The 25,020-nt window shown below is 43.2% G+C and overlaps 1 protein-coding gene across 2 annotated transcripts in view; it reads right to left on the bottom strand.

The window, feature by feature from the left end:
* Positions 1-25,020, bottom strand: part of PITPNB (phosphatidylinositol transfer protein beta) — a 63,910-nt gene that overhangs the window by 5,943 nt on the left and 32,947 nt on the right. For both annotated transcript variants that reach the window (XM_042911643.1, XM_042911642.1), the window contains exons 8-10: positions 16,208-16,285; positions 2,677-2,787; positions 937-1,059 (exon numbers count right to left, since the gene is read on the bottom strand). In XM_042911643.1, coding sequence (XP_042767577.1) covers positions 937-1,059; positions 2,677-2,787; positions 16,208-16,285 — 312 coding nt within the window. The remainder of the gene's footprint in view (positions 1-936; positions 1,060-2,676; positions 2,788-16,207; positions 16,286-25,020) is intronic.

The following is a 25,020-nucleotide window of genomic DNA, read 5'->3' as shown; positions in this document are numbered from 1 at the left end:
GATCTGCCGTAATCACCAAAAGTAAGCAATTTTCAACACAGATTCTTTATGATGCTGTGTGCCAAACAGATTTCCTTCTGTGCCAAAGAACCTGATTTGCTGCCACTCTCCTGTGATTAAGTGGAGGTCCTGCCTCACACACAAGCGTCCGTCAAACGCTCCCGCCTTCAGGGCTTCCAAAACTAGGACCGCTGGCGGGACTCTGGACGGCTGCATAGAAACCACCAGCCCATCCCCGACATTCCTTGGGCTCACGTCCCCCAAGAGGGCCTTACTTTCAACTGAAAAGCAGCGTGGCCCAGAGCAAAAGCAGAAGCAGACACTTCTAAGAGGAAGTGGGAAGAACCCATCCCGGGCAGAAAGGGGGCGCTCACGCGCTGCAGGGTCTGCCCTGCCCGCTGGGGCTGGGCAGGAGCTGGGGCAGGCTTTAACTGCCAAGCAGGGCTGGCTGACCTCCAGCCCAAGCATCACCCGAATTTCTGCCTAAAGCTTGCTAAAGAGCTAAGGATTAAGTGCTAGCTGTGGGAGGGAATCTCTGGAACGTGTGACAATATGGCTAGCCTTATCTAACTGACAGTGATAACAAAATGAGCCAAAGGCAACTTGGTCTGATAAAGTGAGTGTCTAAAAGGACTATGAACCAGGTCCCAGCACAGAGAGCTGCTGCATGACAAAGTATGAAACCCCTGGGCATTTTACAGGTACAGACTCCAAGTCCATAAAGCTCTAGTCTACTTTCATGGAAGATGCTCAAATAAAGAGAAATCAGAACATGCAAAAGGATGTTAGTGTCTAAGAAACCCAATTCTGATGGAGGTATATATTTAAACATGGCCTGTAACGACACTCTTCTTAATTCTAAGTCTACACTTACTAATAAGCACATACATAGTTAGAAAGGGGAAATGAGAGTTTCCACAGAGTGGGAAGTCTTACTGTTTCTAGTTCTTTCTGAGTTTCATCCTCCATTCTCCTAATGTCTTCCATTGTCAGATCAATCCACTTGTCAATCCAACAAAAAAGTTGGCGATGAAAGTTCGTAAATATCCTTTTCTCTTGCTTTTAAAACAAAGAAGAAAAGTAGTATAAGATGGCAAAAATAGAAGATTAGTAACATATTAACTTTCTACATCCCAATTAACCCATGCAATCTACATATACTTGGAAAAGACCACTGTGTCTTTTGTATCATTTTGTAAAACAAAAGAAAAAGAAAAATCTCCCTGTGAAATGTGAAATCTCTCCCTGCAAAGGCAGCACAACCTGTCAGGAACTGAAAAAAATGCGATGTGCACGTTGTGATCCAACATAAACTCCCGCTAGACGTGGTCTATTTGTACCTTTTTCTAAATCTGGTGACCAAGGGTCAACTCGATTTCTTCCGCTATAAAACAACACATGGTCATTCTTAACTTCTCTGCGATTCAAAGAATATTGTGAGGTTGAATATAATGTGTACGGAGACAAAAGAATCTTGGGTTCTTTGGAATAAGACGTTTATTTAAATTAAGGATTATTACATACTCTCCATCAATTTTTCTACTCTAACGTTACTCTCACTCTCTATAAAAAACCATACATTTAATGAGTGGTTTTAATTGCTACGTTATTTAAATGTTACTAAAATTTCCCAAGAAGAGAGAAAAGCTCACTGAACAAAAACAGTACTTTAATACTTTTGGACAATCTTCAACTTTAAAATTTCTTTCCATGAACAGAAGGGACTTCATCAATTACATGTGTGACGAACTAGATTGTTAATCTATTACTATGATCCAAGAGGAAGGAAGGAAGCCAGTATTTACAGAGTGCCTACCATGGGCCAGCTGCAAGCAGGCCCAACAGTAATCTCAGTGTCCAGCACATTAGGACCCTTTTTTTAAAAAAAATGTCAGAGTGGTTACAGCTAAAAAGTAGGAAAATTATGGTAGGACAGATACAACCATTTGTGGATTCAAAGGTATAACAGGGTTTCTTTATAACGATAATAGAAGAAATAGTCACACTACAGGAAAAGTAAACACCAAAGAAACTTTCCATATTTCTTACGTGTTTACAACATGTGTGTTTCTTTATACAGCTGCAATTTTCTCCTCCTTCTAGATCAAAGTGTCCATGTTACTTTCACTTTAATAAAGACAACGTCCGAAAGAGGTAATTAGGATTCGGGTCCTCAGATTCTGTCACCCTAGGTTCAGAGTGTAACTATTCTCAGTAAGGACCTCTAAGAAGACCTCCCACTAGAAAGTGCCAAGTACGTAAGAAAGTGTGTGTCGAGAGAGAGAGAGAGAGATGTTGTGGAGGATGTGAGCAGGGAGCCAACCGAGGTCGGACAGAGGAGCCCCTCAGCAGGCAAGGCCTGGCCTCTCCCTCCAGCCAGTGCCAAGACCCCAGGAACCCTTGGGGACATGCTGTACACGGAGAGGGCTCTCTGTGAAAACAGCTGGGCAAACCATCGGGAAAGCATGTTGAACAAAACACGGCTACGCTCCTCCCCAAAGAAAGCTCCTTAAAACCTGCTGGTATCTGTCTGCTGTTTCTAGGCAGAAAAGGGTAGAAAGGAATTATACAGAGACAATAACTGTTACCTAATAAGCGAGAAAAAGACATGGTAACAGAAAATATCCCACTAATAGCTACCTAAATTTAAGTCTCCGCATTTTGAACAGACGTTACCTTCTGAATGAAGTTTTCTACTTTGCTTTGCAGTCCCCACCACTTGAATTTGATGGTCACCAGCTTATAGGCACACATCTGAGGGCAGTCAGAGTTGTTTGCCAGCTCCTTCTAGATGACGAAAATTGAAAAGGAGAAATCGTGACTTCAATATTTGTTTTGATGAAAAGTGACCGTTGTGTAGTGACATCACAGACACAGGTGAAGAAAAGTACAATCTCACATGGGTTTAGTTTAGGTATTTGGAAATTCGAAATCATTTTAGCAAAAGCAGCAGTATTCCCCTGCTGCAAACCCTCCTTCCACAGATGAAGTTACTTCTTGGCTCTACAGTTTAACAGGCGCACTGTTCTGCCTCAAATTACACTGTTCGGATTTTCTATTAAATACCAAATTCTATCCACGTCGTATCAGTAGTGAGCTTTAATACATAAGGGTTCACCTAACGCCATTACTGCACCGTCCCCATGGATGTGGTGAGGCACAATAAAGAACGATCAGGAAGTTTAGCCGTCTTCTGTGTCTTTCTAACGCTGGCATGTGGAGTGGCACTGTTTATTAACTGAGGTATTCTCACTACAAGGGGGATCCGAAAAGGGACGCGGCAAGCAGGAAAAACGGTCTACAATTACCAAGTGTTTGACATCCCGGCTTGAATTTGTACAAACGGTCACACCTCATAGTTGAAATGGCACAGTCAGGGAATCAAATCAAGAGTTGTTAGGGTAAAAAGGTGGTGGTGGGGGGAGAGGGGTATTTTTTTTTTTTTTTTTAAAAGAAGCAAGGGAAAGAAATGAGGGGCTATCTGGATGGAAAGAGACTAAAGAAGTATATAATGTCTACAATTTACTTTCAGAAAACAACGTTAAAAAGCAATTAGAATTTGGAACCTTAGATTATGTCACCCTAGGTTGAGCCAAAAAAACTTTTAAATACGTACTTGTGTCGAGAGAGGGGGAGAGGGAAGGAGGGGAAGAGAGGGAAAACAAAGATGGTGAAGCATCAACAACGGCTGAACCTAGGTAGAGGTGCTCACTGTTAGACGCTTTCGGTTTTTCGGCTAATTTTGAAATTTTCATTGTAAAAATAAGGCAGGGGATTGCAATCTATGGTTACTACTGCCCGTTTCTGTGAAACTTAGTACAGGCTTCTGCCTTATTAGCAAGTTCAGGATGCTAGCGTGTTTATTCGGGGGGAAGGGTTAAGTAGTGGGTGAGCCAGGAGCTCACGTGGGTCTCCCAAGGTGTGTGTGCAGGAGCCCGAGACAGTCCTGGGCCCACCCAGAAGAGCGCCTGGGACGGGCTCACGGAAGCGAGCAAAAGCAGACACGGTCCCGGCTCTGGGGCTCCCAGTCTGTATGGAAAGCAGGCAGGTATCAAAGAATCACAGACTGCAGGTACGGACAGGGGAAAGGGCCATTCTGTAAACTCTCGGGCCAGGGCTGGTGCACCTGCAAGACAAACGCTACGTCTCAGGACCCCTGTGGGGACTCAACCAGGTGGTGCGAGCCCCGTGCTTAGCTGGGGGAACTCAAGGGCTTACCACATATTACTTCACTCTCTTATTCTTTCATAGAGTAGGGATTACCGGTTTCAATTTGCAAAACAACTTTAGATAATGTTTCTCCAAAGAGTACAAGGTCATGTACTTTTTATAACATACATCCCCTTTTTATAAAAACGGGATGGCCAGGTGAAGAGATGAAGCAGTCTTTTAGGGGTTCTTCCCCCTCATTCACCACTGCTCTCAGCTCCACGCCACATTCAGGACATCACGACGCCAGCATCGGTCACACCGTGTGCCACGGTCCCTTCTTGTCAGCTGCAACCCATCCGTACATCCCACTTTCAGTACGTCCACTGAGTGTAGCCAGTATTCGTTCCATGCAGCCATCATGTACACAAATTCGAAAAATGATGAATTCCTAGGTCATATTCTAAAACCTCAAAATGATTCTTCATTTAAGCAATCACAGCACCAGACCACATTTCCCCCCAAATCCTCAGTTAACGTTCCAGTCTCAAATGCATTCTAAAGACAGGATAGATGGAAAAATTCTATCTTGGTCTTATTAATATGACTCCAAAGTTCTACAAAGTCCTGCGTGATTGATCAACTTCTCTCAGGAAATCTCTTCGGTTGTAACATTTCATCTTATTAATGAGCTGGCACAGGGGTTAAATCGGTGAGGTACCACCACAAGCGTTTAAATAAAAACACGATATACAGCAAACTGTCCTGGTGTGGGTGAATTCTAGGTCAACAGAAGAACTTGGCTGGCTGAGCTCTACTTCCCCATGACTTCCCTCCCATAAAACAGAGTACTAACATCATAATTCAGCAGGGATGCGTATGTACACACCCACGCGTATCCAATCCCATACACTTTATGAACAGGTTTAATTCGGCAAGTATTAAGAGGGTGCCACTTACAACCCCATCTGTGCTAGGTGTTGTAAGAGGACACAAAAGCGGCCGGGAGAGAGGAGAGTAATTACATGTGCACAAATAACGACAAAACCACTATCCTTGGTGCTAAGGATCTCTGCCAGAAGGGACACCCTTCTGTCGCTGTGGCCCCGGCCTGAAACATATTTGCAGTTCCCCCTCCCTAGCCTGCAGACCCCACGCACTTCAGCTGGGCTCCTGTGTGTGGAACTAGCCCAGCAGCCTTCCACAAGACATAACTAGCTTCTGAGTGCCCAGCCTCACCGAGACTATCACACGGCTGGTCTTTCACAGATCGTTTTTTTTTTTTTTTCAGTAAGCAATGAGCCAGTATTGAGGTACTCTCTCGTTCAACAAGTATCAATGAAAGCCTTCATGATGAAACACAATTTGAAGAAAATATGAAGAATATAGTATTTAAAATTATGAAATACACCTGCTAAACAGTAGCCTTAGACTAGGAGTAAGGGGATGTGGGTTGCAGCTCCCATTATGCAAAGTAACTTCCTATGTTAGGTGGGTAGGATCCTTAACCTCTCTGGGCCTTGCTTCTGCCAATAAAAGGAAACACTGGGCTCAACTTTTCGTCTTCCACTGATGCGACGCTAAAAGGGTCAGTGAACTTAGTTCCTCCAGGGTCAGGGACGGCACATGTCCTTGGCATTCAGTGGCTTAAGACTTCCTATAATTTTGCATTTTATTCCATAATGGGCTTATTAGCAAAATATCCTCCTGCCTATGCACTTGGGCTGAATCGCCTCTGCAGCTAAGAACCTCTGATGCACCACTGATTAGCCCTAAGATACCTTCCAGACGGAACATTCCAAGGCCCTATTAATTATGGGCCGCTGATAGCTTCGTTCTGAAACTCCAAATCACTGGACACCTTAGTGTGCTAAATGAAAACCTTGGTTGTTTCCAGGAGAACACCGACTCCTCAGAATTCTACCATTTTATAAAAACGGCAGGATGAAGCATGGTTCTAATTAAAGGGTAAGCTGAATTTAACACAAATATGCTTATACCACACTTGGGCTCCAAGAGCAGAGCATACACACATGACTCCAACAATTACCTAAGTTTGTTTCTCACACGCTTTCTAGTGACTCTGGCAGTCTGCTCAAATCAATTAAAGGAATAGTGGTAATTTACAAACAGTGATCTATAATATTTAGTTTAAGTCATGGGACAAAATGAACCCGTTCTCCAAACTATCTTCCTCGGACCTTAAATATACATTCCAGTCTCATCTGCTTTTTTTGTTTTTCCATACAACTTACAAGTGATTAAAAAAAAAATTCACAGAATATGTACAAGTTAAGAAACAAGTCAACGAAGAGCCTGCTGCCTTTATCTCTTAGCATAATTCTTTACAGTGTCAACACCTCACAGTATGAGGTGAGGGGACCTACAGAAACGTCATGTCAACCACAGGAAAAAACGGAGAACATGGAAGCTACCTATTTTTAATATATATTATATATTATTAATATATATGTGAAATCTGGGGCGCTTGGGTGGCTCAGTTGGTTAGGTGTCCAACTCTTGATTTTGGTTCAGGTCATTATCTCACGGTTGTGAGATGGAGCCCCGCGTCAGGCTCACACTGGGCATAGAGCCTGCTTAAGATTCTCTCTCTGCCCCTCCATCTCTCAAAAAAAAATTTTTTTTAAATATATGCAATATTTAAGGTTTCATTCAGTTCTTACGATGACTTGTGCGATTTGCCTCTTAATTTCAGCTATGTATGACCTTAAGACTAGTGGTTAAGAAATGGCTTACAAAGTGTCTATACCTAGGGGCATCTGGCCGACTCAGTCGGAAAAGCATGTGACTCTTGATCTCCGGGTACTGAGTTCAAGTCCCATGTGTTGGGTGTGGAGATTAAACAAACAAACGAGTCTCCAGGGGAGCCTTGGGTGGCTCAGTCAGTTAAGCATCTGACACTTGATTTCGGCTCAGGTCGTGACCTCACAGTTTGTGAGATCTATCGCCCAGGTCAGGCTCTGCACCAACAGTGCGGAGCCTGCACAGGATTCTCTCTCTGCCCCTCCTGTGCTCTGTCTCAAAATAAATAAGCAAACATTAAAAAAAAAAAAAAAAAGTCTCCATACACAATGAAAATAAATAAACACTTAGAAAAAGTCTCCACATGTAATGAAACAGAAAATAGGGAGACTGCCTAGACATAGTTAAGTAAAAGCTGAAACAATCCTTGTGGCACCATCTTCTCGGAAGGGAATCTGACCCTCTGTCATTAAAAAGCCTTAAAGCTGTCCATATCCTATGTATAACCCTTTAACCATGTAATTCCACTTCCAGAAACGTATCCCGATTCATCAGAAAACACTACATATTTACTTATAACAGCAACAACCTGGACTTAATGGTGAAGTATTTTACAAGCCTTCCAAACAATGGGCTGCTACACACATAGACATTAAAAACCATCTTTTCAGAGAATGCTTAATAATGTAAACATTTTTTAAAGGCACGATATGAACATAAACAGGTATCTATCCATGGTATAAACATTTATTGACAAAATACAGTACATAAATCAGGATATGTAACAGATAACAAGAATTAAATCGTGAGAATGTAATGGATTTTTACTTTCTTCTGTGTACAATTCTTTATTTCTGAAACTTAAGAAGTATACATCTTTCGTAATCAGAAAAAAACCCAATACGCTTCGACAATACAAGAGTTTTTGCCCGAAGGTGACTATTTTAGGACAATGAATTCCTTTGCCCTAAATTATCTGGGTACTATTTCAAATCTTCACTCTTCTTTTGACTATAAATAATCTAAATGTTTTCCTGCCTTTGGTTTTGAGATTTAATACATAAAAGCTAAACAAAATCAAGCTAAAAGCTGAATTAAGATCTTAAACAGATAATCTTAGTCCAGTCCATATTACATTTTTCCTAATCTTAAACTTCTAAAGTAAAAATGAGGTACACATGCAAAGTAAAATATGACATACTCTTCAGAGTCATCAGAAATATTCTTGTGAAAAAATGTGTGACTTTCAAAACGTGAAAAATCTCAATGGGGCAAATATTTGGCATTCCACATTCAGAGGACTGTTCTAGGATCCACAGAACCCAAAGGAGTTCCAGCTTGTCTGTCCAGTTCTCAGGATGTTCACTGGGGCAAAGCAAAGCTTCCTCTCTCGCCTTGAACAATACAAACGTTTTCCTCTTGATCAGGTAGAAAAATAAGCCCAAGGCAAATAAAGCCAAAATCAAAATTCAGATCATTCACACATTAATTCCGACTCAGCTCAAACTTCACATTTGCTAACCTAAAGCAAAACAGGATTAACTCTTTCCTAAATCGAGTTGTAAATAAAATTACTTTGCTGATAAACATGAGTTTTATATAGATGAAAGCACGAAAATTTAAAAGAACAATTGAAAATAAAAGGTAAAGACTAGCTGGTTACCAAAAGACAAGAACAGTCAGGAGTTCTATAAAATGAAAACAACAGGCTAACAGAAGAACCCTAAATTATGACTCATCTTTACATAATTTAAATTTCATCTGTAATGCAGCAAGCACAAGCTAGTGGAGAAAAGGTTTCTAAAATTGTATTTCGTTTGTGTGTTCACTGAATTCCTTACATTTCATGTTTCTAACCATAAATGAAACCCCCAAACGCAAATCATGTTTTTAATTTAACAACGCATATTAGGTTACTCTGAGGTATGTGGACGAGGCCTAAGGGAGAGTAATGTATACTGGAGCCACGCAGCATAACTAAACAAAACGCAGCGTGTTTAACCGGAATGGCGAGCAATCAGCCCGAGTTATCCACAAGAACTAGTTTCTTGTATCTGTGACAAACAAATATAAACAAACGTAAAAGACAATTAGGAAAAACAAATGAAACAGGCCCAAAGGCATTATGGAAACTCATTTCCTAAAAACGTAGTCCTCTCACAATGCCACGCTACACGTCAACTCCACACACTCTCCTTCCTAGTCAAAATGCGTGGGGATGGAGAAGGAACTGGTATGTGCTACAGATCACCAGATTGATACTCTGGAAGTACGCGGCAGGTTCTGGAAGGCTCATACTGCCTTCATATTTTAATTTTTCAATTTTAGGCAATCTGAATGCTCAATTTCAGCTGTTGATTTCATAATGTAAGTTTCCAACCCAGATTTCACTAAGAAAGTTAAAAATAAATGCACTGCTGGGGCTGCTGCCAGTGCACGCATCAGTAAATATCAACAGAAGATTACAGAATATATGTGAAGTATGTGTACTTAACTCTCAAGCAAAACCCAATTCCCCAACTCAGCCTCACCACACCCTCAGTTTTGACCGGATTTTTTTTTTTTTTTTTGGCAGCCATTTAGACAGACCTACGGTGGACATCACATTCTCTGTAAGTACACAGCAAGTCCAACGTCTGGTTGCTTTTTATTTGGTTCAAGGCAGTTAACTTGAATCCAGCAAATACTTACTAAGCCTCTCCCAGGCACAAACCTCGGTGCTGGGCAGTGCCCCACGTTAAGTAGGTCAGATACAGAGCCCATGGCCGAAAACTCAGTGTTGTAACAGGGATAAAGGGGGTGGGGAAGGAGGCCCAGTGAGCACACAGACCCCCGCTCTGACAGGGGACACACCAAGTACCATGAGAAGGTCATCAACAGAGGACTTCAGCAGAGTCCAGGGCTGGAAGATTCTTATCTGACTCGGCAAATGGGAAATGTTAAAGAGAGTAAGCAAATGCGAAAAAGAAGTTCAAAAGACTAAACTAATCACAGGCTAAACTAATTTCATGAAAACAGGCAAAATGAAGTGAAGACAGGAAAGCTTACTGCCTGTGACAGGATAATCAGTCACATTTTCCATGTCTCCAAACTTAGTGTTTGTGGAGCTCACACCCATTTTCCTAATCAGAACTATGACATGTGCTTCGTGCTTGTGTCCAATTACTCTAGGAGTGACACCACGTGCAAGTGAAACCACAGGTTCACTCTTCAGATAATGCTCGTGAAGAAAACACTGTCCCTGACAGTGTCAGTAAGAACCCTGCAAGGGGCCCATCCTGTCGGATCACCTCTCGAACCCAAGTAAGACACTCCATCTGTCTCCCTGCCTGCGTCCATTGGTGCTGCCTGAGAACAGAGGCATTCAGTATCCACGATAAGGTTAGAACTAATCGTGTATCACTCCCGGGCACTTAGCTTCTTGAAGACATGGGACAGATTTCTTGCTGTCCTCTGTAGGAATTGGGTAATTCACACAGACCAAGCGCTACTTATTTTTATACTGAATTAAAAACCTCATTTGCAAACCAGGTGCTCAAGAAAACAAAAACAAAACCAAAAAAACCTAGCCATGTTTTCAGGTCGGCTTTATTATACATAAGCTACAATGTGGTCTAACCAGACACTAATTATTAAGTCTCTGTATGCCACCCACTATAGGTTTTTGAAAATGAGATGATAGGGAGGGAACATGTTTTAATGTCTTCACATCTTTCCCAGGACTCAGAGCCATGTCTAGATGAAGACAGGAAAGGACCCTCGGTCTCTCTCCTCGAGAGGCTATCAGGTGCTCATTAGCCTCTTGAGGGCTCTGGGCTGCCTTCTCGCAAGGCTCTATCTCAAAGAGATTTCCACAGCTGGGCTCTGAGCTCTCCCTCACCCCCGCTTCCCTTCCTCCCATCCCTGGCCAACAGAACCTTGTGGTATCTTCACTTCGGGCCACTGACAAGGCTCCCACCTTCTTTCCACAGATGAGAGGCGGGAGGAGAAAGGAGTCTTGGTAGTGTGGCAGGGAACAAATCAGCATCCCTACAATCCACAGATGGCTGCCCTCCACTAGCTTGAAGGATCCAGATCGGCTTCACGGGTAATTCTAAAATGAGTCTAAAGCAGGACTGAGCAGGTAAACAGCACGACATACTGTTGTGAAAGCTCCAGCTGCCAGAACTTTCGCTCCAGACTGGAGTTCCAACATCAATAGGATGTGCCTTTATGGCTAGAAAAAGCAAATGTACGCACACAAAGTTAACATTAAAGAATCCCAATTTCTAGGGGCGCCTGGGTGGCTCAGTCGGTTAAGCATCCGACTTCAGCTCAGGTCACGATCTCGCAGTCCGTGAGTTCGAGCCCCGCGTCGGGCTCTGGGCTGACGGCTCAGAGCCTGGAGCCTGCTTCTGATTCTGTGTCTCCCTCTCTCTCTGCCCCTCCCCCGTTCATGCTCTGTCTCTCTCTGTCTCAAAAATAAATAAACGTTAAAAAAAAATTAAAAAAAAAAAAAAAAAGAATCCCAATTTCTAGATCAACTTCTTTATTTGACCTGATCACCTTATACCACAATGTTCAGACACTGGATGGTTCCGAGACCCGTCAAGCACTCTAAGGGCCAGATACTCTGGCAAAGTCTCCTACAAAAGACCTTTATAGGCCTAATTCTTAACTATCTTATAGAGACACAGAACTTTAAGTCTTCAGGAAGAGTCAGCATTAAATAAAGAAAGAAATTCGGCCTTGCCATAGGATGCAAACGACACCATAATCTTCAAAGATGGTGGTTCAATTTGTTAAGATGACAACCCTTCAGATCGGAAGAGGTAAACTTGAAAGCTAAAGACATCCACACGTACACGGTTTGTGATAAACCATTAGAACAGGCAGCCATACCAATGTCATAGAATACACAAAGCCCTCAAAACATGGAAGAAACCAAAACATGTGCACACACACATGTGCATGCAGTGCTATAAAGAAATAAACATTTACATCCGTAAGAAATGCACTAATCTACCTTGAAGCAAAAATCTTTACCAGGTTATAAATCCCTCCCCTATCCGTATGTACAAAAGCACTTAAGTGTTGAACCCTAAATAACAAAATATAACTCATGTGCTCAGATTTAAAAAATTCTCTTTTCAGAAGGAAGATGAATCCATAACTAAAGCCTGCATCCCTGGGTTTGTAGTTTTTAAAAAATAAAAGGTATGTATCATACCATAGGCAAAAAAAAAAAAAAAAAAAAAGTCCGTACTCTAACCCAGTTGGAAAATATGAAAATCTACTCACTGGTGCTCCCCTGGCACCCTCAGGACCACTTACTAGTAAAGGTTCTCTAGCATTCATATGGCCTCTGCTCTTCAGCTGACCCACATCAAGCACTCGTAACACACACACGTTAAAGACAAGGGGTACAGACAGACAAGTGAGTCAAGATGGGCTTGACGACTCCCAGCTATTAAGACAAGAGAACCCCTGGATACCAGACACAGAAAAGGGATAACTGTGTCATTAATAGGGCAGCTTGTGTATAGATCTCACCAACCCCCAGAGATGATGTGGCTTTTCATTTCCAAAGACCAAAGCTTCCTCCGCATTGGGAACGTAACACTCACTACTTCATTCAGTCCTGGCAACGACCTTTTAAGGCAGTGACAATGTCCTTCCCATTCTAGAGATGTGGAAACCCAGGCCCAGAACTAGGATTAAGTTAACGAAGTCACAGCCTATACCACAAGCAATAAGGAAATGGATTTCCCTCAGTGCAACTGTCACCTACAGATTCCCTGACCAGTGGAAACGTACAAATGTTAACAGGAATTATCAAATTCTAGCAAATACCATGAGTACAGAGAGACACACACGTGGCCTGATGCAACAGGGCGTAAGAGATGCCTACTGGTGATGTGGGGGTCAGAAAGCGTCACGTCTCCACCCACTACGCATCTCTGTGACTGGCGCTGAATCAGGTGCCATAGAGATGTCAGACATCCTGCTGTTTCTCCTACAACTATTACCTGTGTCTCTCTGGCCAAGTTTCTCATCTATATAATGAAGCAGTTGTACTTACCCCACAGGAAGGTCGTGAAGATGAAACACGACCTCGCGTAGCGCCTGGCACCAAGGAAAAGTGTCTTTTCCACTCTCCAGTCCGGCGTAGACAGCCAGTAAATACTGTGAGAGTTCAGAAGGAACACGCCAGCGTGGGGTAAGTAAGGAAGAGTTTCCAAAAGATCCCAGAGTCTGAACCTGGTGCCGAATGCACTTTTGAATTTGTACTCGTGAAAGGGAGTTTCTCCTGAGGGGCGATGGGAAAGAAGACTGAAGGGAGAGGATGGGACGGCACACGGAAGGAAGGCCCGGAGCCGCTGCGGAGGGAGCGGGCAGCCCTTGCGCTCTTGCACAGGAGCATTCTGACAGACACTCTCGGGCAAGTGGGTCCAGAACAGGACTTCTTTTTCCTTTTCGCCTAATTACCACGCATTCCTCCCTTCTCTCCTAGTTCAGACGTACAGAAATCCCCAACCACCACCCAGCCCTACCATCAGTGCCATGGTGGGTATCGTCACTGGCAAACAGGGCCTGCCAAACACAACTTAAATTTTTTTTTTTAACGTTTTTATTTATTTTTGAAGGAGAGAGAGAGAGAAAGAAAGAGCATGAGCAGGGGAGGAGCAGAGAGAGAGGGAGACACAGAATCGGAAGCAGGCTCCAGGCTCTGAGCGGTCAGCACAGAGCCCGACGCGGGGCTCGAATTCACCAACCGCGAGATCATGACCTGAGCCGGAGTCGGACGCCCAACCCACTGAGCCACCCAGGCGCCCCAGGGCCTGCTGAACACAATTACAGGAGATGCTGATAAGATCAAGTCAATCCACAGGTTCCTATTTTTCTATATGTTGTATTACCAGCCACCGTCATCCTTTTTACTTTTCTTTCCTTCACAGGAATACATGGATGGCATGATTACAGTAGTCTCCCCTTATCCACGGGGAATATGTTCCAAGACCCCCAAATGGATGCCTGAGACCATGGACAGTACCGAACTCTGTATATACTGTTTTTTCCTATATGTGTACCTTTGATGAAGTGTAATCTATAAATTAGGCACAGTGAGAGATCAACAACTAATCACGAAACAGAACAATTATAACAAAAACTGTAATAAAAGTTACATGAATGTGGTCTTTCTCTCTCTCTCAAAATATCTTCTTGTGCTGAACTCACCCTTCTTGTATGATGTGAGATGATAAAATGACCATTGAGATGAAGCGAGGGGATGACGCAGGCACTGTGATGCAGCGTCAGGTTACTGACCTTCTGACATCAGAAGGATCATGTGCTTCCAGAATGCAGTTGACCACGGATAAATGAAACCGTGGAAAGAAAAACCGCAGAGACAGGGGGGAACTACTAGTTATTTCTGGGATCGTGGTAACTTAGTTAAGCTATAACTGAACTTTTAAGGGTAGCTGCACTCACCATCATTTGGGTAAGGTTAATAACCAAGAGTTAAATAGGTAAAAAGGGATCACTATCAGTGAGCATTCTCCCAGAGAAATAATAAGCTATTGTTTCCCCCCTCCCCCGCGCATGCACACACACGCGCACACACACACACACACACACACACACTGGGGGAAAAGACTGCTAAAATGCAACCTGAAAAAAATGTAAAATTCACATTATTTCTAGAAAGTAAACCTATTCTAGAATTTTAATCATTAATTGATAATAAAAGACAAAGCAATGGCAGTCAAAAATCATAAATAAAAAAGGAATAAAAATCATCTTCTAGGTTCCTAAAACGTTGGAAATTAGGTAAAACTCACAGTGTCCAACTACATGTGCTGCCTGTTCTCAAACTGGGTGGGAGCTCCGACAGAAGAGACTGGAGCTCAAGCATGACAGCCCAGCATAAAATGGAGCATCGCCTTTTCAAGTGTGCACTTGAAAAGCTGACAATTTCAAAAAAATTTAATGTCTAATTCACCTGAGTCTCAACTTCGGGCCCCTCTCTTCCCTTGTAAAAGCATCATTAGCTAGAGTTAGTACTTACTGGAGCAAGACGGCCTTTGAGAAGATATGGCTGCCTTAGAGGCAGCCACCCATCTGCTGCTCCAACACGGCACTCCTTTTTGGAAGGCCAGGTTAAATCTCAAAGGGGAAAGACCTCTTCTCTGACTCAGTGTAAGTTCTAAGGTCCACATATAGAAATCTGCACAAGGATCGGGGAAATTCTTAAATCCACTGAACTAAGTTTAGATCACACATACTGAATTTGTTCCTTGATTTGTAAGTGACATAGATCACTTCCTGTGAATTCAAGGTAAAAGTCTACGGTCATGGCCATTCAACTGGGAGAATCTTGAACTGAACTCCACCCAGAGAACAAATGTAAAAATAAGAGAATTCTGAATCATTTCTTGTAGAACAGTCAGATCCATCCTTCATTTTAGCTGACGTGCAAGACAGTCCACACAACAGTCTGACACCCACCAAGAACCACTCCACGGGTTACTTGTGGGGCTATCTGTCACAGTAATCCCCTATCTGCAAACAACAACTAACACCTAGAGGTCTTCTACCGATGACTGGTGACCGGCTTCGGCATAAACAGACTGGTTACCAAATAAAACGTGTTGGTGGAAATGTGCTCTCGGCACGCTTAGGTTTTAACGTTCCCCTGCTCCTGTCAAATTACCTGTAATCACTTGCCATCACCACAGTAAGCCCTCTTTAAGGGTCTCTCATTTAGTTTAGTGGATGTCTTTAAAATGCCTTCTATTTCTATAGCAATTTAAATTATTACCTTGACATTGCTTTTCTCACTCCCGTGAATAAAGTAAGGGCGTGTTCTTTATTAGAAAGTGACTACTTGCCATCAAAATTGTTCTCTGGTGTTCCGGTTTCCAAGACGTAACTATTAAGAGGCCAGGAACACGAGCTCAGGTGAAGGGAACTTGTTCGGTTTCCACTAAGACTAAATTTAAACTATAAACCTTCATTTAACATGGATTTTTGTACTGCTTCAAGTCTCAAAAGAGAACACTACAATCCCCAAAGACTAAATCACTTGTCTCTTTTTAAGAGTTATCAGAATAGCATGATGCTGAAAGTGACAGTCTGGCTATGTTCTGTTTGTTAATGCAGCACAGACATGCTGGCCAACTGCATCGCAAATACAACTATTTCTGTGCCATTTCTATTTTTCACTTAAACGTCACCAGCTCTCCCAGACCCGGGACCTGTCAAGTGGTCTGTTGCCAAGACTCTGCCTGTCAGAAAGGTCAGCATCCAGTACCTTCCAGTTGGGTCCCAAAGGGCCTCTCTTGGTCTTGACTGACTGGAATAACGCTGGGTCTTCATCAGCTTTGTAGTCCTGCAAAGCAAAACAAAGTCAGAGGCAGAGAAGGAACCCAGAGAAATTTCTTTAACCTTGCCAGAACAGCTCTTTGCAGCTACTAAAACACAGGACAGAAACTGATTAGGCTTATTACTGTGCCTTTGCAGAAAAGTAGGAAAACGCTTCGTTATGATAGTAAGTTTTGGGTTTGGTTCTGTTTTACACTTTAAGGCAAGACGACTACACAATATTTAGTAACAAAAGTCTTGACGAGCAAGCCACTGGTTACTGAAGAGCTCCACAAACCTTCCCACGTCTTTTAACAGTTTCAACATGTCGATACACATACAGGCACATTCAAGAAATAAAACCATCCCGGTCTTGACAATATCCCTCGGTGATGACTGAGAGCTACCACTGTGGCCGGGAACGCAGATCAGAACTATCAATCCTGCGGCAGCAACCCCCACCCCCCAGCCCCGCCCTGATCTCTTCCATGGCTGGGTCTGTGCTGGGTGCCTCAATGACAAGGCCAGCCTGTCCACACCCTTGTTCAGAGACCGGTAGGGTGCAAATCCCTCGGCTTGCTAATGGAAGCCCCTCGTCACAGGAGGTGAGCGAGGGGTTTATGCCTCCATCATAGAACTACCTCAGTTGTATCACGTCACAGCGGAACGGCCTTAAGACTGCTTTTATGCAAAGTTCTAGTGTGTGTAAATTCTATTTCCCTAACATCCTCTTCCTTATAGAATGGAGGAAATGAAAGACGTAATCTTTTTCAACCTGCCTGCTCTACACATACACACAACCTACAGATAGGAAAAAAACTACCTTAAAGAGTAAAGTTCAGATTTAAAAAAAGAAATGAGTTTCAACGGTCACAGTGAGCAGAGGTCAGCTGGTGAGCTGAAAATACTACAAAGGGAGAGCCTTTGCCTTGTCACGCAGAATTCCTGAGCCCCTGAGCCTGGGGTCCTTCCCAACATTCACAGAAAGACCATGTACTTTAAGGAAAACACCCAGGCAAGTCGTATGTGAAACATCACTGTTCTAGAGATAAAGGCAAGCACTGAACATCTCTAAGTATAATACAAACTTTCACAAATCAAAGAAAGCATGTTGAGAGGCAGCCGCTTTGAGATTCAACACTTACTCAGTAGATGCACATGACGTGTCAGTAATTCCTAAAGAGAAAGTTAGACGTAAATTGTGTGAAGAAGGGAAAATGTGAGGTTCAAGTAGAAAACAAAAATTCAAAAAGGGCCCAACAGTGGCTAAAATTATTACACAAACATTTAGCTGGCTACACTGAGTCTTACTGCTTTAAGATCTGCAATGTGGTAGTAGGCATTAGGTCAGGCAGCGCTATCCAGTTACGACAGACCAGAACAAGCCGCCTGCAAGGGGCCGGAGGACTTCTGGAGTTACATGTGTCTGGGCACATCACAGAAAGTTCAATTTCTGTCAACTAACGCGAATTCTTAAATTCCAATTTAGAGCCGCACCCTCAAAATTAACAACTTCACTGCTGAGGAAAGTATCCATCGTGCAGGCAGTCTCAACACCAAGGTTCACAGTGCGCAATCGGCCATCCTGCCGATATAAACCGTCATGTAACGCCATCAAATGTTTTCTCTAAGTCTGAGGCTTGGAATTAAAATCTAGAGACAAGCTTACTTCTCCCCAAAATTGAAAGTGTTTAACATCCTATCAAATAATCACTTCTGACACCATGTCCCTCAATCGAATCTATTTATTCGGTAGCCACCACGTAGAAGGTAGCGTGCAGGATGCTAAGAGGGGAGCCCGAGGGGTCTGAGGACACAAGGAGAAGCAGCACCTACCTGGTGCCAGCTCCTAGGAAGTCGCAGTGGAGCTGGGAGAAAGAAGAGGCAAACAAAGAAAAGAACCGAAACCCCAGAGAGTAGGAGTTAACCGCCAACAGAGAATGGAGAGAATGAGAGTCAGAACCGAAATCAACGGACACAAGCCAAGGAAAGGCATTTTTAAAATCAGTTTTAACATCGTGTTTAAAAGGCAGAAAAACCTTAACTGCAAAGGTAGATGTTAAAAATTCTTGGGATTCAATTTTTAACTACCTGCATAACGTCCAGAGGCCTGGCCAGTGTTTCAACCCACTTAAGTCGGGGGGCGGGGGGGGGGGGGGGGGAATACTTTTTTTTCTTTTAAATACCATCTCAGATGTGACCTCATTGTGGGCATGCCGTTCAAAATTTTTTCTTAATGCAAAATGTGAGATATGATGGAGCCTGGCATGGGCTGAATGGTAAATCGCACATTTCCTAAATCCGAGGGACTGTCAGAGCACGCTCCGCCATTTTATGTGACAAGAAGAAGGAACACACTCAGCCAATGAAACATGCCATACCTGGCAGACAAGCCCTAATTCTCAGTGTATTAGAACAGGAGGAAAAGGGGGCAGGGGAACCTCAGAACTGATGAAACGGAGCCCGCAGAACGAACTTCTGTACGATCATGGCACCGGTGGAGGTCAAAACGAACAGATGGATCGGGTGGGCTTTGCTGACGACACCCCTTCAGGTCCTTCCCGAGCCCAGCTCCGTACCAGGGTGCCCACCTCCGGGCCTTTCAATGCCTGTCTGACATACTAACTGAAGAAGGCAGAGTAACGCCTCAGAGCTTCTCCGCTCTGTACCTGTCACACCGTGGCAGAAAAAGCCTGTTTCCGAGCCTTCGTCGTGACTACCAGGTACATACCCTGCGACACCTTTCGGAACTAAAGGATCCACAGAATTACGGAGGGAAACCCGCCCATGAAGACCATCCCAGCCGCCTCATCTGACAGATGAGGAAGCCACGGTCCCAACGACCAAGTGGTATGGCTCTCCTAGCCCAGGACTTAACTCCAGCCTTCCTGGCCTCTGTCCCCGGCTCATTCTAGCGGACCACACGGGAGGCAGCAGAAGGGTGTCCACAACTGCCAGATAAGCAAAACCCATTTCAAAAACAACAAGAAGCAGCAGCAGCAGAGGCATCAAAGTGGGTTTGCCTGTAAGGCAGGAGTGTGTGCGTATAAAATATCACACACACGCACACACGCACACACACACGCACTCATGTATCTCCCAAGGTAAGTCTTCCCAGCTGTTTTCTCTTGACTAAAAAGCAGCAAACATTAAAGGTGTAACACTGAAAGTGTCACAAGACCCAATTATTAACAATAGCACCTTAACCCTGACAGATGAGGATAATGCATCTTGTCAAAACCCAGGAATTTTTTGTGTTTTACTGTTAGTTTGCATACGTAAATGTTTAATCAGTTGAATTAAGTGCCAAGGTATTACAAAGCAGGAGGCAGGTGTGGTTTTAACAACGTCAGTTTTGTACCTTTATAACAAAACACTTAATTTTTCTGAACAGTTACCTTCTTCGCTACGATTTTATTGTTGGATTGCTGGTTTGGTCTTTCTGCATTTGAAAACTGGCCGATTCATATCCGTATCACAATGAACAAATATATTCCTTCATGTATGACAGTTTCGGCATACAGAATGCAACCTCAGCTACCAATTATAGCTGCAAATGAGCAATAGTGTGGAATGAGACAGCCTGCTGGCTTTGTTAGTATTCTGTCTCCTTCGGGATCCCATGGGGAAAGGGAAGGCTCTGATGAAGAGAAGCCCTTGGCTCATGGTTTATTGTGCTTGCCACCAGCTGCAGACTTCTCATCTCATTAGTTCTTTTAGAATACTGTGGGTGAAGACAGCTGTAGCCTACTTGAGTCTTCAGCTCCTGGGTATTCTGAAGGCTGAATTTGCTATGCACTTTCTGTAATCCTTGGGAAAAAAAAAAGCAAGCAAATTCACCAGGCCAAGGAAGTGTATTTTTAAAACGAGGTTTAAAATCGCGTTTAAAAGTAGAAAAATCTTATTGCTAAGGTGCACTGTGTTTAAAAATTTTACGATCAAATTTTAATTATCTGTATGATGCCCAGAGGCCTGGCCAGGATAAGGGCTCGGTAAAACCATCATTATCAAGTTAGGTGTAACGTCCCCGGACACCCGTTCGCTCCACCAATACCAGGGCCTCGACGACAGAAAAACACAATGGTATCAGCATAAGGTAGATTCGGATTAGTGGTAATACAACTCTATTTAATTGAAAACTCTCACTTAAGTAAAAAAGGAGGCAAGTGAAAGTCAAGACACCCTTTGGAGAACAAATAAAATATAATATGGGAAATAAATGGCTTACTGAGTCTCCATGCTGGAGCCACAGAGTACGTTCATTAAATTCTTATAAATAGCTGTTTTCTGTCACTGGAATACAAAAGTTGTGCTACCTCTTGGGTGTACATCTGTTAGTCTCTACAGCTCTCAACAGAAACTCTCAACAGAAACCAGATTCATTCTGAAGACAAAGAATATTAGTTTTATGAATCTCTTAGCATAGTGGCTGTCCCCCCAAATGCAAGTACAAAATCTGTGCTGAGCCAACCTAAATGTCCTTGAGCCCAGATTTAACTCATGATTATGAATGGGAAGTGAGTAGGAGGGGGGGGGACCGGCAGGAGATTCTTGACAGCTTGTGGAAACATCGAAATGAGCGCCACACGCCAGAAACTGCTCGGAGAACCAGGCATGGGTTGCCACAGGTGAGGCGAAATGGAGGCTAAGAAGAGGGCCTAAGCCACAGCATTGGCAGCCTCCGCACCTGCTCCTAAAAGGGCACCCTGCGCGAACCACAGCGCCCCCCGCCCCGCCCCGCCCCCAGCACAAAGAAACCATTCTATGGGGTCAAAAATAAAAACTTGACAGAGATATTAGGATCCCGCAGCCTGCCGTAAAATGCTTTCCTTGAGCACAAGATGATTAATTAGGTGTCTATCCAAATAGCTCAGAGATAATCACGAAGTTGAGACTGCACGGGTATCGCCGCTCAACCTAGCAAAGCTTATTTCCTCTAATCACATCCTAAAAGTAAAGCCCAGGATGAGGGGGAGAAAACCAAATTAACTATGAAGATAAATAACAAACATCATCTATTAGCACTGCGCTTCATTTCTCAGTACGTATTGTGGCACTTGGAAAACAAGGCGTTCCTGGATCCTATCACCGCTGACCCCAGCGCATAACTAATTGGAGCTGACAAAATCCAAGCCAGACTCCAGAGGGGAAGCCCATGAAAAAAAAAATGTTTGCATTAAATTTTGCAACAGCAAGTAACAGAGGTGTAAAGACAAATAACATTTACGAACTTGTTTAAGAAACTCATTTCAACGGTTATTTTCAAATAAGCAGCTTTCTTTCCTATTTTTAATTACAGCTCCCCAAGGACCCCTCACCCTTTCAGGTTCCCACAGAGCACCATTAATATAGTATAAGTAAATCTCATTAATTCAGGTCCTACCACCTTGGAATTTATAATAATTCGGACAGGGGCTGGACTGAAGTTTATCTTTGCGTGATCTATGAAAAAAAGATTTGCTACACAAATTAATAGAGTAACAAGATCTCAGGAGGGCTGTTTAAACAGTTCAGAAGTGTTTTAGAGCAATTCAGAAGCATTCATTTGCATATAATTATTATGCTAATTACAAATCATTCTTATCTATTCATTAAAGCAGATTCCCAAAGGACCACTAATTGTCAATAACTTGTTGGCCTAGTTTCTGTTACTGAATGTACCTCTGAGGAACAAAACTGCATTAAAAAATATTCTCTAATTCAGCCTTCTCATTAATCCTTACCGGCTTCCCACCAATGAATCCTAAAAGGCTAATTTTTAAACAACTGCACTCAGAACAGAGAAATGCAGTCAAACCTACAGGGCTGAAGAGAACACTTTTTTTGTGATCTTTTTAATCTCCTGGAGACCCTGCATAGAGATCTGGGGTGGGAGTAGCGGTGGGGCTGAGCATGGGAAGGGGGCAGAGGCTGTCAACAGAGCTCTATGCTAAAAGGTGGCCATAGCTTAGAATAGTCAGGCTAGGGCACAGCCAGGCTAGGGGCACAGTGGGCTGGGTGCCTCTTCCATTCTTTCAGAGACCGCCAACACTGTCACGCTTACGAAGGCAGACCCCCAAAGCCTTTGGAAGGCTACAAATTAATAGAGAAACAGAAAGAAATCAATTTCAGCCCTGAAAAGAAGTTGCAACCAAAAGCCTGATGTGACAGGGACACCTGGCTGGCTCAGTTGTTAGAGCAAGCGACTCTTGATCTAGCGGCCGTTAAATTTGAGCCCCATGCTACTAAAAAAAATAAATAAAAATAAAATGAAAGTAAAAAAACAAAAAAAAACAACCCTAAAGTGACAGACTCCATCTCCTCCTGCACACCTGCAGGGGAACCAGATAGTTGTGTTCTAGATGAGACTCGGAAAGATGGGGGGGGGGGGGGGGGGGGGGGGGGGGGGAGGGGAGGAGTAAGCCCTTGGCGGGCGGGAAAAGGGGTTCCTGGATAGCCCAGGGCTGGTGGGCTACTCCTGAGCCCTGCCCTCAGATAAGTGGGCTACTGGTTTGGGTAACCCTATGTTTCATGCACAAATATACAAAATATTTGTTACTACCACCTATTTACAGTTAAATACTTATTAGAGCATTTTAAAATGAATAACTCTTAATACTCTTGATACCAATGTTGAACATTACATTTTTAAAGATTAAATTACAAATGCCTGAAATGTACGTAATATGTTCAGGAAAAGTCTTGCTTAACACAAAATGTATTTATTTCTTAAATGACAACAGATCATAAAACCTATCATATCAAATTCCTTAAACTAAAACCAGGGGAAAGCCCTAATGAATATTCAGGTGAGCCCTTTCCAGCAAAACGTCCATGTTGGTTTATGAGCTGACCTCAGACACAGCTGCTCCTAAGCCCCAGGACCCCAGTTAACCCATTAGCCCTAATTTCACAAACATTAAGTAGGAAATAATTGCAGGGAAACATTTTTTTTTTTTACAGCAAGAGCAAAATCCAATAACCAGCACTATTCTTGCTACTATGTTTGGAGAACTTGTTATATGCCAGGCACATGCATTCTCCCAGCTAACCGTCACAATGCTGGAACACAGGTGATCCCACCATTTCTGGGGGTGGAGAAGTGAAATCCCTTGCCCTTGCAGAGCAGACGGGCCAAGACTCAAGGCAGCTCTGTCAACAACCTGGCCAACCACCACACTTTTGAATGCAAACATGTGATGTGATTTACGCTTTATCATCTGAGAGTACTCAAGTAATGAAGGGATCTTTGCTCCCCCTCTCCCTAAGAAAGAGTTACACTGCCGGGGTGCCTGGGTGCCTCAGTCGGTTGAGCATCTGACTTTGGTTCAGGTCATGATCTCAGGGCTCATGAGTTTGAGCCCCAAGCCAGGCACAAGTCAGGCTCTGTGCTAACAGCCCAGAGTCTGGAGTCTGCTTCAGATTCTGTTTCCCTTGCTCTTTGCCCCTCCACAGCTCATGTGTGCACGTGCTCTCGCTCTCTCCCTCTCTCTCTCTCTCTCAAAAATAAACATTAAAAAAATTAAAAAAAAAAAAAAAAGAGTTGCACTGCTTTTAATAAAAAAAAGGGGGGTGGGAGGCTTTTATAAGGAATACACTTTAAAAAAAACTCGATTTGAAGCCATTTATGCGAATTTCTTTCAGCTGCTCAAAATGGCGTTTTCCCCCCAATCCAGAAACTGGAGCAACTCGACCTCACACCTCACCACCTCCACCGCCCCCCTACTTTTTTATTTTTAAAATATGGAAGAGATCAGAAGTAAACATTAAGTTAACAGGTTTTAGTGAAAAAGCATTTTGTGCAAAATAGACTTGTACATGCAGATTTTTAAGGGAAATTTAAAAGTCCTTGCTAAGATTTAACCAAGCTATGAACGAAGCAATATGTTATTTTCCCACAAGGGGGCACTGCCATGCAACTATGCCTTCAAATACACTAGGACATTCTCCAAATCCCCGGCTGGATGTAAATCTTCTAAGAGTTCCAAAAGTTGACCATGTAAGGGAGCAGAATAAAGTGGGGAACGTTTTTACATTTCTTTTTAATAAAAACCATGCCTATGTTTATTTGTATCTCCTTTAAGGATGGGGGGTAAACCTCTATAACTTACTACAAAAAGGATTTCGACAGTGGCTTGCTTCCCAGCATAGAAAAGTTGGGACAAGACGAGCATTTATTTGACAAGGGGAAATTTCTTAAGCAAATGCAAAATCACCGCTACCTTAAAAGCTATACTTGAGTTGTTTTGGTTTTTTCTTTCCCCCGAGTTCAAGGGGGCTACGATTACAGTTAGGAGCTGGGTCACACGTCTCCCCTCCTTACTCTGCACACGCTTTAATAAGGAGCTCTTGGAGCTCTCGCACATACACCAGAGAGAAGTTTCTAACGCTTAGTCTACGTTCATTTTAACAGCAAAAGGAAGAGGTACTCTACTAGATCGAGTGTCTGCTCACACCAAAGAGAACTGAAGCCACATTTGGCAACCACAGGCTCTCCTTGGACTCGCTGGCTCTCAGTCACAAACTTCTAATAAACAAAAGCTCTTTTCAGGACTGAAGAATTAGGTAGCCCCTGCACAGCTCCGACAAGCAGAAAGCCCTTCTTAGGAAGCAAGCAGCTACAGCTGGAACAAAAGCAACATCTAGAATGCAGACCTTTTTGAAAAGCCGGGAGAGACGGTGAAGTGAAGTAATGGTCGGTGCTGACTGCTATGGGTTATTATCCATCAAAGATTAATTTGGAAGGTCTATTAGGTTGACCCCAAAAATGTCATTTGTGTGGCT

Source organism: Panthera leo, chromosome D3 (assembly GCF_018350215.1).
Source record: "Panthera leo isolate Ple1 chromosome D3, P.leo_Ple1_pat1.1, whole genome shotgun sequence".
Taxonomy (NCBI): domain Eukaryota; kingdom Metazoa; phylum Chordata; class Mammalia; order Carnivora; family Felidae; genus Panthera; species Panthera leo.
Note: the sequence above shows the minus strand (reverse complement) of the source record. Positions and strands in the feature narration are given on the sequence as shown.